This window comes from Festucalex cinctus, chromosome 3 (assembly GCF_051991245.1).
Source record: "Festucalex cinctus isolate MCC-2025b chromosome 3, RoL_Fcin_1.0, whole genome shotgun sequence".
Lineage (NCBI taxonomy): Eukaryota > Metazoa > Chordata > Actinopteri > Syngnathiformes > Syngnathidae > Festucalex > Festucalex cinctus.
Genome location: NC_135413.1, coordinates 17,555,680 through 17,574,628, shown reverse-complemented (window position 1 = coordinate 17,574,628; position 18,949 = coordinate 17,555,680). Strand labels below are relative to the sequence as shown.

Sequence of the window (18,949 nt, the reverse complement as noted above, 5' to 3'; positions counted from 1 at the left end):
GTTTTCATTTTTTCTGATCTTTCATCAGTTAAAGGTCATTGTCGTGTTGTTCCGATCAAATTGTTTGTTCAGTTTCAATAAATTATTTGTAAAGAAACTTGTGACTGGTTATTTGCTTTGTATTTGTGATCCAGAGCATGTCAGCAACATGCTGGAAGAACTACTTGTATTCTGAAAATCAAAGCACTTTGTCAAAGTTTGTAGAATGTCAAGCCTCAATAGTGAGTGTTGATTTAGTAAATGTCACATTTAGCAAACATTCTATTCACCCTGCATGTATTTACGTGGTAGGGTGTTTCATTGTAAACAACACTCATCACGCAGGCCCAATCTTCGTCTTGACTCGAGTGCTGTCCTTGAATCAAATGAGTAATTATAGCTGGAGTGTGATCAACTAACTGAAAGCTGTTAAGGTGAGAGGAGTCAGCACTCCATTTAAATCCATCGAGCTCTGGAATGGATCCAAAGGCTTTACTTGCTGAAATATAGCCGACACACATCCACTCAAGTTGAGTGGTGTGTTAAATTTGCCACTGTGTTAAAAGACACGACAGATATACTTTCCTCCCAACTATCAAGATAAAGGAACCTTTTGTACACTGCATTATTCTCAGAAAGGAAATTCTCCATACAGTGTGCTGAGCACTGGCTTTGAAATGAGTGCCAAATCTAAGGAATTACCTGACCAATTGTATCAAACAGGTAACTGTTAACTTTATAGTTTTTGTCCCCTCACTAAATATGGGTGTGGTGTCATGTTAGTCCAACAGCATCAGTACCAGGGATACAAACAAATGCAAGAGTTATGTTTACTGTCATGACTAGGCTCATGCAAGGGTTATGTTTACGGTCATGACTAGGGTCATGCCAGGATTATGTTTGGGCCATGCAAGAGTTACGTTTGGGTCATGATCGTGTGGTCAAGTGTCTGTTTTGAACTGATGTAACCAGCATCTATTTTCAACTGGGAAGACGCTATGTGATATCAGAAGCTATGTGATGTCAGGAATCTTTAATCTCTTTATCTAGTCAACAGCCAATCAGATAATTCCACGTCAGTCCTGTTACCCACATGTCTAGCCACAACCAATCAGATCGATTCGCTGTCTATATAAGCCTGTCTCAGAAGTGTGTGCCTTTGTCGGATTATTACTTCTGTTCCTCTGTGCAACTCGCGTTGTTTCTCGTCTAGTCAAGTTTGTTCAACGCCTCTCGATGTGAATAAATAGTTAAATCTTATTTGTGTCTGCACTTTGGGATCAAACCTCAGCACTTAAAGCCATTAAAGAAAAGATCAGGACAAGGCACAGTGCATTCTCTTATCACAAGGTCATGAAAAAGGTCATTTTAACACTTAAGGTGGCCTTGTTTTGAGCCACATGTGCTTATATTTGTTTTATGTTGTAAGTTACTAATTAGCCAAAGTTTTCAGGCAATTAGGCAGCTTCTATTGCTTTGAACAAAAAGCACAAGCCACTACCTTTTATCGGAACATGAAAGGTTTTGATACTCCAGTGAAATGGACAAGAACAGTCACGGCTCAATGGTATGAAAGTTACGGACTAAAGGTCAAGTGCACAAGAAAACCATTAAACTATGCTAATAAAATGGTAGTGAAACATGTGGTCGATCAAAGTTAGTAGACATTAAAATAGGCCTTCAGGGTGATCATTTTGGGAATCAGAATTGGTTCTGATACATTCTGATTTCTAGCTCATGCAGTTAAAGAAAATGAATAGAATAACAAATTATATAAGCGTGTAATTCCCATACCTTATTCTTCAACATTCACTATCAAAATAGTTCAAGGCAAAGTAAAGAAATAAAGAGTAGTACTAAATTTATAAAAAGAATGTACATGCAGCAACAAGATTTTTTGGAAATATATTTAGAAAAAGTACGGTACTTTAAATGCTGGTTGCATTGCATACGATCAAAAAAGGCCTACTGGGTATTGAAGAGTAATAATTAATATGCACAAACTTAGTGAGAGAGTGAGAATTGTCCTTCATTTCCTTGTAAAATAAAGTAGGAGTTCTGATTGAGCCTGCATCGTGTTGTGCGTTAATAGATCCTGTAATGATTTCTGTAACTGCTCATTGAACATGGCCTCCTTCATAGCCTGAAGCTCTTCCTGGTCCAACTAAGGTGCAATATAAAAGTGAGCAACACAATGAAACCTCCTTCATACGGCCTTGACAAGAGAATGTCTTTGTCCCCTTGACTGGCCTGATTTAAACTGCTTTATTAGTATTCTGAATGGAGCTACAAGTTATCAGCGATGGCATTCACCTGTCTGCATACAGACCCAAAATTCCTCAATCAGTGACCGATGGGAAGACAACATCATCAGAGTATGAGACTGATTATTATCATTTCTACGAGGACAGCAGTCCTGTTGTGTCCTGTGGATCTGATGTCCAAAATCTGTACAAGACCCTGGATGCTCCACCAAACTCGGACTTCTATGCCAACACAGAAGTATGTGGACGACGGAAGCGCTTCAGGCCATCTCTCTACCAGCTGTATGCCAACCCTCAGGTTAGGAAGCACATTCAAAATGCACCAACTTTAATATTATTATTATTGCATGTGCTTTTTATTCAATTTAAGCAAATTTGTATTTCTTACTTTTCCGCTACATTTGATTGGCTTACTAGGATGACTCTGAACCTCCCATGTATGAGGAGAGAACAACACCTGGATGCATGGAAGGAGACAGCTCTGAGGAAGAGGAGCAAAAGGAGCCACTGCCTGAACCGACACGATTTGGCTGGGTTCATGGAGTAATGGTCAGTATCGAACGGTACATGTGACTGTGAGTTGTCGACAAATACACAATTAAATGATCAGCAATTGAGAGTGTCTTCGGAAAGGTAGTGAGTGATGAAGTTCTTACAAATGACAAAAAGAAGTCGTGCTGTCAAAGTTAAAGCATTAACTAATTAATTAATCACAAAAAATTATCGCATTAATCATTGTATTACCACAGATTAATCACACTATTAATTTTGACCGCAGATGATCCTTTTTAGCCGACAGTGGATGGTTACATTAAAGGTAGCTGTTGGAGTTTGAGCAATAAACATAACTACATGCGTTAAAGTAAAGCATTTAATAAATGTTTACATATACCGTAGTTCATTTTTTCCCATTTTAAATTATATAAATAATTAATTGACTAGAAAAAGCAGGATGAGCGTATGCCGTAGATATAAATTTTTGAAGACGTCATCATAACATTAAATGTCGAAAAAATTAACACATAACTGGTGCGCTTCAAATTTATCGGGCGAAATATGTTGGGGGAAAAAAAAGCTTTTTTTAAGGCAGTGATTAATCATGATTAATTAAAATTCTAAGATGTGATTAATCTGATTAAAAAATGTAATCGTTTGACAGCTCTAAAAATAAAACAAAAGTTGAAATACGACAAGAAAAATATCCTAATTTTACAAGAAAAAGTCATTACAATTACTGGACATTTTTATGAAAATAAAATCATAATCTTCCCAAAAAAAAGTAAACAATTTTATGACAATAAGTATTCTAGTGTCTCATGGTTATTTCAGTCTATTGACTATTATTAAAACTGTGACTTTTTTTTCTCAAATTTTTATTTTCTGAAATTTGACCCGTGAATTTGACTTCTATTATGTCTACTGTCTCTTGTCAGTGTGGCCCTAATACTCCTTTATACCCTGTGGGACTGCTGTACTGTGCTACACAAAATAACACTATTGAGACAGATGTACTGTTAATGAAAATTAAAACAATCAACAACTACATTGACATCTTACTGGATTTTTTTTAAAATATTATCCTGAACACAGCTTAAAATATATGGCATGGATTAAAGGCTTTTATTTTATTTATTTATTTATTTTTTATTTTTTGGGTGTGGTGTTTGTCATGCACCTTTTAAAAAAAAAAATGAATTTATTGTAACCAAAAAAGCTCTACCATATATCTTTGGGAGATAAAAGTAAAAGGTGAACTTTTCCAGTCTATTTAAATGCAGATAAAACATACTCTTCTCTGTTTTGCAGTGTTCCTGTTTGTACTATCAGTGTGTATAATTTAATAAATGTAAGTCTCTAGAAAACATCAAACAAACAAACAAATGACATAATAACAATTATAACTACTTTGTGGAAATATACCGTTATGAATCTGCAGTTTTACTAGCCCTCCTGTTTCTGCATTTTTAAAGGTAGTTTATAATAATGTTTATTGAATTTAGAAAAGTTTTCATTGAACAAAAATTGTTCTCATCACGTCAACATAATTTACAAACATGAAGCCTGAAGCAGTGAGTTGCAATTTATTCACAATTTCACTTTTTCTTGTAGTATTATGTTAACTAATACATCAAATGCATAATTGCAAATATTAATAGCTTCTAGAAAAGAATCCAAAGAGTTTATGGGAATTGTTGTCAAAACAAACCCTGAACAAAAATATTTTACTCCTACACATTCATCTTTTACAGCATAAAAGAGCTTCCACACAGTAAATATGATTGTTTAAGTAATTTTAGTAAATTACAGCAAGGCGGTGGAACATGATGACAAGAAGTGCTGCACCTTTTGGTGAAATTCTTCCCAAATTATTAAAAAATAAATAAAAAAATAAAAAAATTAAATTAAATTAAAAATTCAAAAAACTAACGCAGTCTAGGCATACTTATCAAAAAATAATGAAATAATAACAAAAGAAGTAGACATTGATACTAAGTAAATTCATGCTGTATATGTAAGTACAGCCAAGAGAAAATAGAAGCGTTGCTGAAGAACCTGAACATGAGAAAAGCTTAGGTGCAATTCTTGGCGCGGTTTCAACAATGTAACATTGTCCAGCCTTGATAAACTCATGATGTCTTGTACCTCTCAGACTAGTCTCTTTATGGGACCTCTGTTGTAAGCAAGACTTTCACTTTTGGCACATTAAAACCAAAGCCACTGATTTAATCTCCTCAACACTGATTGGTCATTTTATTTCACGTCATTGGACATCTTTGAAGTAGATACATTTGTTTACTTATAACTTTGTTGAATGTTTTTGTGTGGTAAATTATTACACACTATAGAGGTGTTCACACAGCCATTTATTACAATCTGAGCAAGCTTTGAAAACCTTTTTTTTTTTTTGACAATGTTGTTGCTTGATTCTCAAGTTCAAGAACATGTGATGTGTGTATATTTGACAATATTCAGTCAGTTAATGTCTTTTTAGATCCGTTGCATGTTAAACATTTGGGGGGTGATCTTGTACCTGAGGCTGCCTTGGATTACAGCACAAGCTGGCATTGGCAAGTAAAACAAAACATTCCTGACAGCATATATGCTTAATATGGGTTGACAACAACATGGGCAAAAACAAATCTCAACATTCTCCCATTTTCTTCATTTCTTATTGTTTATTTCTCCAGGTCTGACCTGGGTGATCATCCTGCTGTCCTCGTGTATAACTGGCATCACCGGGCTCTCGACATCTGCCATCGCTACCAACGGCAAAGTCAAAGGAGGTCTCTTCCATACGTCATCAATCACTAATTTATACAAGCAACATTTCTCCTCGGATACTTAAATGTTTTTAGAACAACCACATGAGCCATAGTGTAGCCTTTAGTCAGCTAGCTTAAGGCTAACTCTAACATGGGCAATGATTAGCATTGTTGTGGTTGAGTGGTTGATTTATAATAAACTATTATCTTAAGGCAAAAATGTATATTAACATACTTTAAAATGGAGCTCTGCCGTTAGCGTTTGACATATATTTTAACACTTATGATTGAGAAGAAGAATAAATGGCTTCTCCTAACGTCTCCTCAGGTGGAACCTACTTTCTAATTAGCCGTAGCCTTGGTCCAGAGCTGGGTGGGTCCATTGGTCTGATTTTTGCCTTTGCCAATGCTGTGGCTGTGGCCATGCACACTGTGGGCTTCGCGGAGACTGTTGTCGACCTCATGCACGTAAGTGAATGTGGATAATTACCAAAGGTTTAATTATTGTGGACTGTACGTCAAACCAAGCCTGAAAGGTTTATTTTATTTAAATAGAGTTGGTCAAAATTTTGGTAACAGTAGGAAGGCTAGTTACATATCCTCACCCCGACTCGGTCCTAGTTTTGTTTTTCATGATTTTGTCTAAACTTTTTTTTAGGAGTCAATACACAGTGTTCTTTTTCCTTGGCTTCAATCTCACAGATATTTACATTGTCTCTAAGGAAAATGGCGCGGTGATGGTGAACCGAATAAATGATATCCGCATCATTGGTATCATCACAGTCACATGTCTTCTCGGTATCTCAATGGCAGGCATGGCATGGGAGTCAAAGGTATGCTCGACTCAATGTGAAACTATAATTAAGTTGTTGGCACACAATACAGAAACAGCTCTTATTAAATTACTAAATGATATAAAATTGAACAATGACACAGGGAAGGTGTTAGATTCTAGTCTTATTAGACCACAGTGCAGCATTTGATATAATTTACAAGTGCTATTGAACAGGCTGGAAACTAGGGTGTGGTTAAATGGAACAGTCCTAAAATGGTTCAGGTCCGACTTGGAGGAAAGGAGTCACTGTGTGACCAATGGAATTTTGAATCTGATCAAATGGCCATGAAATGTGGGGTCCCTCAAGGTTCAGTCCTTGGAACCTTTTTGTTCAGTCTGTACAGTATATATTACATTTACCTCCCATTTCTATGTAAATGTGTGTTTTTTTTCTCTCCTAAAGGCCCAGATTTTGTTTTTTCTGGTCATCATGGTGTCATTTTGCAGTTACATTGTTGGAACCATCATCCCTGTATCACCACAGAAACAGGCCAAAGGATTTTTCAGCTATAAAGGTGACTGAATTTCTTTTGTTGCAGTGTTTGCCTTTAGAGAATCTTTAGCATCTGACTCTAATTAACAGACCAAATTCATTCCCCAATAGCGGACATTTTTGCAAACAATTTTGTGCCCAATTGGCGGGGACAGGAGGGCAGCTTCTTTGGCATGTTCTCGATTTTCTTTCCTTCTGCGACCGGCATCTTGGCAGGAGCTAACATTTCTGGAGATCTGAAGGTATGTCACATTTTCCTGCCCTTTCTTTCCTCTGCTCTTACATGTATCAAATATCAAACTTTGGATGAAATATTGCATCTGCCCTTGACAGGATCCGACAGTGGCTATCCCCAAGGGAACATTAATGGCTATATTCTGGACCACTTTGTCCTACCTCATCATTTCTGCTACCATTGGTATTGTACGCTCATATCAGAAACCAAAGCTGTGTTCTTTTAAAACTACACTTTGCAACAATTTGTCCACTTCTTCTTACTCTTTCAAACATGCATGTCTAGCTTATTACCAGACTGATTGATGACTGTTATGTTCTGGGGTTGGATCCCAAAAACAGAGACACAAATAAGATTTTAACACTTTATTCACATAACATCGAGAGGCGCGGAACTAACTTGACTAGACCAGAAACAACGAGAATATATCAAGAACCATGAGACGCTAAGCTAACTTGGGCTGTGTAGGTGCACAGGGAAACAGAAGAGCAGGTGGCCAGCTGGACAGAGGAGTAAACCAGCACCAACACACTTCTCTGTCAGACTTATATAGACAGCGAATGGATCTGATTGGCTCCTGACATCACATAGCTTCTGACTTCACATAGCTTCTTAGCAGTTGAAACTAGTTGCTGTTACATGCTGATTGCATCAGACCCCAAACAAAACAGTCATGACAATGACTGTCTTACTTGATATCTTTTGTTGGTTAATATGATGTTAAGTTTTGTTTCTTGTTTGCTTCAATTGCTTATTATTATTATTATTAGTAGTAGTAGTAGTAGTAGTAGTAGTAGTAGTAGTAGTATTTTATTTTTTTTGTTTTGGCTTCACAATTTTTATTTTCTTGTTATTTTATGCATGTTCGAAATAAAAATCCAAATAAAATGAAAAAAAAAAAATCCAAATATCTTTATAACCTTTATATTTATAACCTTTATATTAACCTTTTTATTTGAGCATTTTTGACTGAACCATGTTTTTAATTAGCAGATTAACACCTTAGCTTAGCTGCTCATAAAGGGAACTCCTGCAAGCCTTCTGGCCACAAGTTTTCAGACAGGATTTGGGTTTGAATTTCCCGCCCTCTGCCTGCGGCTGTCACGTGATGTGCACGTTGTGTACTTGAAGAAGGGAAAATGTAGATTCATTTTTCGGCCACAGGTGGCAGTAGCGATTCGAAATTCAATTTTCTGATGTTGAAAAATAAAACAAATTAGGTGATGTGGGGGTTTGTGCTGATAATGATACATAATTTAACAACAGCATTAAGCCTGTGAAATGGCACATTCGACAACCTGGTTCAAAAGTTGCCACAACATGCATCATATACTGTAAATACTGTAGGTAAAAAGTTTGTGTGTAAGCAATCATTTTCCATGTGTGTACACTACAGTATACAGTCGGCCTATGTGTTTCTTTTTGCTTCCAGGCTCCTGTGTGGTCAGGGATGCATCTGGACTATTAAATGACACCTTGTCCTCCTCATCTAGCAATAATTGTGTTGGTTTAGCTTGTCAGTATGGCTGGGACTTCAGTGACTGTATCAACAACAACACGTGCATCTTTGGCATCAGTAATTACTATCAGGTCAACACACACAAATGTGCACAACTTTAAACTGAACGATACACTCTACGTTGTTTGCCTTTGTCAATGTAAATGTGTCGTAATATTGATCAAAATTGGTTTGTTTACAAAAAATTGATTATGCTGCTAATTGGCTCAATCTTTTGCTTGTCTTAGTTTAAAAAAATAAAAAATAACAGTTCAGATTGTGGAAATTAGGATTTGTGAATAGAGTGGTGTAAACATGTAGAAGTGTTGATGTGCCTCCATGCCGAGAACTAATACGACCCAATTCCCCAGAGTTCCTGAAACAGTTATTATTTTAGAAGCAGTAGTTTTGTGAAGTACAATTTCTTGACCATACCGGTAGTAAGAAAAATGAGCAACAAGTAAACAAAATTTCTTTCTCTCCAGTCAATGAGCATGGTGTCAGCCTTTGCTCCACTCATCACTGCTGGTATTTTTGGTGCAACACTCTCTTCTGCTTTGGCCTGCCTAGTGTCTGCACCTAAAGTGTTCCAGGTATAATACACAGACACCTATTTGTGGTTTTAATGACTCTACATGAAATTATCATAAATATAAGAGAGTTCTACATGACATGATTTGGAAACATTGGTACCGTTGCCAATTATATGATGATTTTTAGCTTGCGTAAATATATATATATATATATATATATATATATATATATATATATATATATATATATATATATATATATATATATATATATATGTATATTTGGTTTTTTCTTTTAAATCACATTGTGTATATTATTTTGTCTCTGCTTTCTGTAGTGTCTATGCAAGGACAAGCTCTACCCTCTGATCGGCTTCTTTGGCAAAGGTTATGGCAAAAATGACGAAGCGCTACGAAGCTACCTCTTGGCATTCATAATTGCTGTGTGTTTCATTCTCATTGGTGAGGACTGGAACAATAGAGAAAAAACATATGTGAACTTATGGTCCTATTTTGGGTCACACTTTTTTTTCGTAAAGTAATAGTAAAAGCTTTCCTAAAAACATAATTTCATTATTTTTGTCTACCCTGACCTTAAAAGTGCATTAATCGGAAGCTGAGCACTCACTGGCCTTTATTACATATTTTTTTAACCGTACAATAAATTATTCATATTATAAAAAATAAAAATGCAGCCATGTTTTTTTCTGAGCGACAGCTTTAATACTTTGTACGCATAAAGCCTCTGAAGTTGTATCATTAAAATATGGTAAGACTCTGATAATGTTGAAAGATAATTTCTGCTCTTGTGCTTTTCATTTTGTTTACTGCAGCCGAGTTGAACACGATAGCACCGATCATCTCCAACTTCTTTCTCTGCTCCTACTGTTTGATCAACTTCAGCTGCTTCCATGCCTCAATTACCAACTCACCTGGTAGGATAAGATGACTTGTTACTCTATGAGATAATATAAATACACTGTATATATAAGGCTATGTTGTTGTTTTTTTTTAACAGTGTAGGTATATAAATTATTGTGAGATAAATGTTTTGCAAAGATTGTTTGACACCACTTATGACAAGCACTTTACTAACTTAATTTAGGAAAGTACTGTAAATTAAATAAATGCATTGAGTAGATAAACTTTTATGTTCGTTGTCTGACAGGCTGGCGTCCATCCTTCAGGTTCTACAATAAGTGGCTGTCTTTGCTGTGTGCCGTATGTTGTCTGGTTATCATGTTCTTGTTGACTTGGTGGGCAGCTCTCATTGCCTTTGGGGTTGTCTTGCTCCTTTTAGGATACACACTCTACAAGAGGCCCGGTAAGCAGTAAGCAAATTGCACACTTGCAGTTCAAGGCACACTAGATGTTGTTAACTTGTGTAGGTTTGTCTACACTTTGTGCCTAGCTGTGAATTGGGGCTCATCGGTGCAGGCCAGCTCCTACAACATTGCACTCAATCAGTGTATGGGCCTTAACCAGGTAGAAGACCATGTGAAGAACTACAGGTGAGTGACTGATTGTTATCCTAGCCTGAATCTGTTATGTGCTGAGGTTGGATCCCAAAGCGCAGACACAAATAAGATTTTAACTCTTTATTCACTTCGAGAGGTGTGGAATAAATTTGACTAGACGAGAAACAACGAGAGTTGCACAGAGGAACAGAGGTAATAATCCGACAAAGGCACACATTTCTCAGACAGCTTATATAGACAGTGAATCGATCTGACTGGTTGTGGCTAGACATGTGGGTAACCGGACTGACATGGAATTATCTGATTGGCTGTTGACCAGATAAAGAGATTAAAGATTATTGCCATCACATACCTCCCGACATCACATAGCGTTTTACCAATTGAAACTAGATGCTGATACATCAGTTCAAGACAGACACTTGACCACACGGTCATGATCCAACCGTAACCCTTGCATGACCCTAGTCATCACATAATCATTATTACATATTTGACTCCGTTTTAGAATTCTCGGCCAGGTAAATTGTCTTCCTTCAGTTGAGATAAACTAACCATTAACTAACCACTAACCCATGATTGAAAACAATGTCATTTCTGTGTTGTGACATTGATGTGAGTTTTCTCTGGCATTTTGTTAGTGTGTGTGCAATCAAAACAAAAATGTTAGAAATAGCCAGGCGTTATTATTTTTATTATTATTATTATAAGCCACTTACTCAAGTTGTCGCTCTTTGAAGAGTGACCTGTCAGTCCAGTATATGTTGCACTGGCAGTAAAAGGACATGTCCTTGGCATATATTATATATATATATTTTTTATTTTTTTTATTTTAAGGTTTTGGACCCTGAAAAGCCTCTTCAGTGTGCACTTGACTTGTTCACTGTCATTGTTGTTATGTTATGCTAAGAAGCAAATTAATGGCCTGCATGATATTTGTATGACACTTATCAAAATATTTTGGGTGAAAGGTTTTTGAATTATTTATAATTGGACACTTTAAATCAAAACTAATCATGAAATATTACTTTTATCTGATTGATTGACTGAGTTTTTTTTTCCATTTATTTATTTATTTTTCAAACTATTGTTTCTCTATGTAATTTTCACCCCATAATACAATAACAACTTGTTTGTCTGTGGGCTCAAACCTCAAATGCAGTGGTGCAGTCAAACGTGAATATATGAATATTTTGACGATAATAAATTTGATATTTTGATTATTTTTCATGTACAATTAGTACCTTTAAAAACACATTTTGCAACTTGCTGTCGACTGAAAATGACATCACAAGGACTCAGGTAACCATCACAGTTCAGCTTGTGAATGTCACATGACCAAATCTAGAAAACAGGTGAGCTGTGATTGGTTACCTGAGCCCTTGTGATGTCATTTTCAGTTGTCAGCAAGTTACAAAATGTGTTTTTAAAGGTACTAATTCTACGTGAAAAAGAATGAAACCGTCAAATTAATTATTATTATTAATTGTTATTGCTATAATGGGCTAAATATGTGAAGTATCCCTTTATGAAAAAAAAAAGCACATTGCTGGGAAGTAATTTGGCCTCAATAGCCCGACAGTACATTATGTGCTATCTTCATGGATGCACGGGCCAGAAAGTCAATTGAATTAACATAAATTTGGTTGATTTAAAAGGTTTATTCACAAAAAATAGCTGCTGTTAATTCACATATATTCTTCATGAATTTACAAAATGTTAGGCTTTTATTTATTTATTTATTTTTTTAAAGATAAGCACATGTTGTACATGTGACTTAAGCTTTCATCATCCAATTAACCCGATATACATTGTTTCTATTTTAGACCACAGTGTTTGGTGCTGACGGGACCCCCCAGCAGCCGGCCAGCTCTCGTGGATCTTGTCAGCTGTTTCACAAAGAATCTTAGTCTCATGATGTGTGGCCATGTGATCACGGTGAGTGACACATTCGATAATGATATACATGTGTATTTGTTTATCTTTAAGTGGTTATCATAGCTGCTTAATTATTCTGAGGTTGTAGGTCTGAATCCTGGCTCCAGGTTTCCTGTGTTGAGTTGCCATGTTATCTCTGTGTTTGTGTTGGATTTCTCCTCTTCTTCCCACTTTGCCAAAACGTGCGGATGGATGGATGGATGGATGGATGGATGGATGGATGGATGGACGGATAGAATTGTTCCAGATGTCTTTGCATGTTTAACGTTTGTTCTTGACACATTTTTAACACTCTTTTCCAGACTGATCTCTCTGCCCTTGTACAAAGTGAAAGTCACATTTCCTGGTTGAACCAAAGAAAGGTGAAGGCATTTTACAAAAATGTGGTGGCTGAAGACCTACGATCAGGGGTGAACATGCTGCTACAGGTCTGATATAATGGACTTCACTGAGTACAGTCTGTCCATCTCCATGTCTGTCACCAGCTTTGCATATTTTTTTAAACTCTTGGGAAATTATGCATCATTTTAATGACTGAAATCTGTATCTTTTCTTGAGTACACCATTAGTCACTTTTTTTTTTACTTTTTTTTTTTTTAGAAAATATCAATCAACTACAGACTACATAATTACAGTCATAGTTCTCAGATAATACGACATCTCGCTTCATGTTCCTATAAATTTAAATGCCCCATGATTTAAAGAAGATTTAAATGCGGACTATTTAACGGGAATTAAAGAGTATGGATGGATGTACAGAAACAAAATTATTTTTTCCTGTCGAGAGGATGGATGGATTAATCAAAAGCCTTTCATCTTTTCTACCAGGGGACAGGTTTGGGCAGGATGCGACCCAATGTCCTTCTGATGGGTTTCAAGACAGACTGGCAAAGTGACTCACCACAGGCCACACACCGTTACATAGGAATTTTGCAGTGAGTGGCATTTGTATGCATGCACATGCACTATATAGAATATTTGGCATCAAGACTACAAAATGAGACATGGAATTGTCTATTTGTCCAGGGATGCATTTGACCTTCAGTATGGTGTGTGCGTGTTAAGAACAAGAGAGAGACTGGATGTCTCTCCTTTATATCAGTCACACGGTGAGAATCTCAATTAAGATACAGTCATTTTAAATAAATAGCAATTTGAAAGAATACCAGTACATATTCAAGGTGATGAATAAGGTTTTAGTATCAATATATTTAAAACTTCTACATTCCTCAGATTTGTGTTTTGTTTGATTTTTATTTTTTTATTTTTTTAAACAGCCAATCCAGGTTTTGATGGAGAACTCGAAAGCATGAACACCATATCTACCAATTCTGGACTGAACATCATTTCATGTATGTACAACTTGCTTGTTTGTATAGTTATAAATGCTCATCCATACAATAGCACTGCCCGTTTATTTGCAGCAGCTGTGCCCATTGACCGAGAGGCTCAACCGAGTAGGCCTACACTGTTTCAGAAAAAACAAGGAAAGAAGACAATTGATGTTTACTGGCTCTCTGATGATGGAGGTAGCAATATACCTAAGTATAGTGTAAACCATGTTTTCTCATTAATGTTGTAATGTTCCTTACCAGGTCTTACACTGCTGCTCCCTTACCTCCTAACTCGGAGGAAGCGCTGGGCCAAGTGTCGAGTTCGAGTGTTTGTGGGAGGAGACAATTCCAAAAAGGATGAGAGAAAAGAAGAGTAAGAACTTCCATTTGTCTAACCTTTAAAGCAGTGTTTCTCAATTCCGGTCCTCATGCAGCCACCCCTAGCCAGCCTGTTTTCCATGTCTCCCAATTGCAACGCAGGTGAGGATCGTTATCAGGCTTCTCCAGAGCTGGCTGATTAGCGGTCATTGGAATCAGCCACATTGGGAAATGGGAGACATGGAAAACAGGCTGGCTAGGGGGCCTGAGGACCGGAATTGAGAAACACTGCTTTAAAGGGGGAGTTGCGGGGGGGCAATACTGTGAATGTAACAAGCCTGCAGCACAAAGAAACAAAGACGTCTCAAAATTATGTAGCTGTAGTGTGCACAAATTGGACTCTTTAGTCAAGCCACAATTAGTGGGGTGTATTTAACACTACAACAACACGCAGCTCAGCAAATGTTAGAATGTTAATTGGTGGGTCAGAAACCAAAAGTGGTTCACAGACAGCTAGTCCCAAAAAAAAAAAAATCACATGTAAATTACATTTATTCTTATTTTGATTATTCCGAAACAGTACAGAGGCGTGCCAAGCTACCACATTGAAAATATTAGGTAAATGTTTTTAGTAGGGGTGTTCCAATAAGTGTTTTATGGTGCCAATATGATCATCTATGAATGAGATCGGTTGATACCAAATTCTGATGCTAATAATATGGATTAGTGGCACTTTTTTTTTTTTTTTTCAATTTTAGAGTTGCCCACTAACAATTATTTTAATTATTCATTCATTCTGTTTTATCTTAATATTTTATATTATTGTTATTTTCTTAATTAATTGATGACTCCGATTAAGAAAATAAATAAAATGCTATCCAAATTTCCATCCATATGTTATACAAAAACAAGACATTATTTCAAACTGACCGTGCAGAAAATGCACATACACAAATTATGATTCAGTTTGTTGATTTGGCCTATAACGTGCTCAAGCTACTGCCTGCAATTTAAAAATAAATGTACAAGCTGCGGGTGATTTGCTTTTTTGATCAGCAATGAAAAACATTGATCAACCTCTGCCGATCATATAATTTTCCATGGAAAAGACGTTAAAAACATGTTTTGTTTTGTTTTTTATCCTTAACTTCGGCAGAAGTGGGTTGCTGGATGAGACTAGCTTGCAAGTTTATGATGTGTAGATCATACAGACTTCTTCATAATAAATTCAATAAGAATTGTTCAAACGCCAGTATTTGAATTCCCATGTCTTATGTAACTATGGGTAGCACAAGTGCAGTTTGCAGGTGTGTACGCAGTGTGTCCAGCATTACAGATAAACTTACTGAGCTTGATATCATTCTTTCTATAAAAATGTGAACATTTGTATGCATAAATATATTAAATAACCTACTGAGACATATCAAAGTGTCAATAATGAAAATTAAGGGGTCTTCATTGGGTGTTCATGCACACAAATAAGCAGCTTTATTTTAAGTTGGACAAAAGCAAGAGGTTCTATTGTGATCACCATCAGTTGTTTGGCTTGTTTGTTAGTTTGTATGCAGTTACGCAAAAACTTCTTAAAACTACTTTGAGTTTACAGTACTGTTATTGACTGGCGACCATTCCAGGGTGTACCCCCAAGTAAGCTGGGGATAGGCACCAGCCCACCCGCAAGCCTACTGAGGAAAGGTGGTATAGAAAATGGATGAATAAAAGGAATGTATTTATTTCTTTCCAGGGTGATGACACTTATCAAGAAGTTCCGTCTTGGATTCCATGATGTGGAAGTTCTTCCTGACCTCTTTCAAAAACCTCAGCCTGGAAAGTAAGTTTTGCCATGATGTTTAATTTGGATTGATGAAGTCTTTGTTTTGCTGAAGAAGAAAACACATAATTTAGATCCTTAGAGAAATTAGTATGTTTTTGTTTTTTGTTTTTTTGTTTGTTTGTTTTTTTGGTGAGAATTATCCGTGGACAAATTGGTGGGGACTTGAATTGAGATGGAAATTGGCCGAAAGAAAATGAACGGCAAATCAGAATTTTCGGATTTGAATCAGAACGAGTCATTTCATATTGTCACAGAGACTGAATGGCATCTCAATTGTGTGTGACACACGTGCGTGCGTTGGACGCGTAAAGGCAGGCATCGGCCTATTTGAGCCAGATCCTGGAAGCATGTGGGAATAGTTAGCCACTTAGTGAACATAATTAAACTTTTTATGCTCAATGAAGCCCATCTCAGCAATCTATCATGTTCTCTGCCATTTCTTCGATGTTGACCACTCACCGTGTCACAGCAACAAACAAATTGAGCTTGTGCATGTGTGCGTTGGAGGGAGACAAAATCCCCGGTTAGCTTAGCGCAAGCTAGGACGAAGCTGAAACGATACAATGTGGATGGATTTGTTGCACCAAAAACAAGAACGTTCTTCCATCGGCCAGAGTACATTCATTCTGGTGGTTAAAGTACACTAAATTATTTTCAACTAAAAAGGGAAACTTTTCTGTCGTTGTTGTGGGCAGCCAAAGCGCCAGTGTACGATATATGAAAGCGCTTTATAGACAACATATGGTGTAAAGTGCTACAGTATTTAAGTGTACTCCATTGATCATTTTTGATCAAATTGGATTTTTTATTTGTTGGACGTATTTTTTCGGAACAGCGCAAGATGCTCATCAATTCGAATGTCATTAGTTGGTGTACACACAAATGGCGAACAAAGATTAGGGGTGCGAGTCTGAGCTCTAGTTAAGACCAATCATTTCAAAACCACAACCACCATTAACATAAAATGTGACGATGAAATCGAGGTTTACCTAATTGGCCATAATTCCAAAAGGTATGTTTATATCTTTATATCATTGTTTGTAACAGCATTCATCGGTTTGAGAACATGGTGAGTTCCTTCAAGCTGGACACAAATCCAAAAAATGAATCTGATTCTGGCTCATCAAGAGTACAGGAGGAGCCCTGGTGGATCACTGACCAGGATCTGGAGAGGAACAGAGCCAAGGTAGGTCTAGCTCATACACGCATACACATACACACAAAACTTTGCTGATCTTGGCAATCTGTATAGTTTTCTTGGAGAGTTGATCGAACTCACGATGGACTCATATGACCATGAAAGTTAGCCATGCTTGTTTGTTACATGCTTCCGCTGTTTGTAAATAAAGTGACATGGGCGACTTAAAAAAAAAAAAAAAACTCAGCATGGCAGTCTGAACCTCCCACTATATGTCATGCAAGGAAGTACTGGTTGTCTTTAAGAACTTGACACGGTTCTCTCTGCTCAACAAGAAATATTCATGCACACAGTGTTTTTGGTGTTAGGAGTAATGGGACTGGCCTGACACATTTCTGCACAGATTTTTCTCCACTTCAGACAGTGACCAACCCACATCCTTGTGCAGTTTAGTAGTAGTTTCTCTTTCTGCATCAGGCTGAGGCACACCTTTTCAGCTCCAGCCAGGCTTTGGTAGAAATGTTTTGAGCAGGCACATTTAGCATTAGGTTTCTTACTTTGCACAATTAAGAAAAATATTGAACCGATTCCACAATTATTTTGCGAAAGATAATAAAATACGTTGTACTAACTAAACATTTCTATGAAAATCAGTCTTTCCGTCAGATTCGCCTAAATGAGATTCTGCAGGATTACTCACGGGAAGCCGCACTGATTGTTATGTGAGTATTAGTGCTTATGCATTCTGTATTCCTTTAAATGTAACACGCTGTCAGTGTCAATAATCTGGCCTCGAATGCATGCAGCACCATGCCGGTGGGGAGGAGAGGAGTGTGTCCCAGTGTCCTGTACCTTGCATGGCTGGAATTCATGTCACATGACTTAAGACCCCCTGTTCTGTTGGTCAGAGGAAACCAAGAAAACGTCCTCACCTTCTACTGCCAATGAATTGTCCTCTTTTTTTTTTCTATATAATGAACAGTAATTTATCATTTCTGACAAATCTACATCGTCATTTAATTATTTTATTCTGCCATCAAAACCATTTATCTACAATGAAGTCAAATGTAATGATTATAAATGGCAACATCATATACTGTACATTGAATCACTGTGACCAATAACCATGATATGCATCTTTTGCTAACAAGTCATGGTTAATGTCAATAATGGTTGTATAGGTAACTTTTGTATTCAGTAACTTTGTTAAACCTGATTAGTGCAACTCGAAATGTTTGTTGAAATCGATTTCAATGCTTTACAGGTCCATCAAAGGTAGATGAGGATTGTACAAACCTTCCTTTTTCCATTTTGACTACTATATGAATGCAACTGAATGAACTGGAGGGAACGTTAAATACGCCTGAACAGTGCTTGGACAGTGATCCTTTCATGTACCACAAATGGTATGCCTCACTTTGAGATAAGAATTACTGGTATAGGATGTTTACACTTGTTAAATGATGAACATTGTTCCATAGACATTACATAATTGCATTACTTTTTTTTTTTAAATAATATGAAAAAGAAATTGAATTGAAATCTCTCATACAAACATGAATTTTTAAATTTGGATGTACAGAATGTAATTTGTGCCATAAAATGTCTCCTTCAAGAATGTTCGTGTTTTTGGTTTTTTTTTTTTTAAATTAATCTTGGTCAAAATAGCTGTCGTGGGTAGTATATTAAAACCATTATTAAAAAATGTTTTTCAATTGATTATTTATAATAGCGATGACAAAACTATTCATACAGCAATTGTTTTTTTCCCAAGATGATGCAACATGACTGACGTGTTTACGTAACAGCGAA

At 36.6% G+C, this 18,949-nt stretch overlaps 1 protein-coding gene across 1 annotated transcript; it reads left to right on the top strand.

Moving 5' to 3' along the window:
* The first annotated feature begins 2,259 nt into the window (after nucleotides 1–2,259).
* Nucleotides 2,260–18,745, top strand: slc12a3 (solute carrier family 12 member 3). Its single transcript, XM_077518047.1, has 26 exons — nucleotides 2,260–2,541; nucleotides 2,661–2,792; nucleotides 5,236–5,311; nucleotides 5,432–5,527; nucleotides 5,835–5,974; nucleotides 6,229–6,339; nucleotides 6,745–6,856; nucleotides 6,946–7,076; nucleotides 7,168–7,252; nucleotides 8,502–8,659; nucleotides 9,053–9,160; nucleotides 9,439–9,562; nucleotides 9,934–10,035; nucleotides 10,269–10,424; nucleotides 10,512–10,611; nucleotides 12,402–12,513; nucleotides 12,816–12,941; nucleotides 13,342–13,448; nucleotides 13,540–13,622; nucleotides 13,791–13,865; nucleotides 13,938–14,042; nucleotides 14,109–14,220; nucleotides 15,910–15,996; nucleotides 17,047–17,185; nucleotides 17,792–17,859; nucleotides 17,944–18,745. Exons 1-26 carry the CDS (start codon nucleotides 2,260–2,262, stop codon nucleotides 18,083–18,085), a joined length of 3,069 nt encoding a protein of 1,022 aa, XP_077374173.1. The 3' UTR covers nucleotides 18,086–18,745.
* The last annotated feature ends 204 nt before the right edge of the window (nucleotides 18,746–18,949 follow it).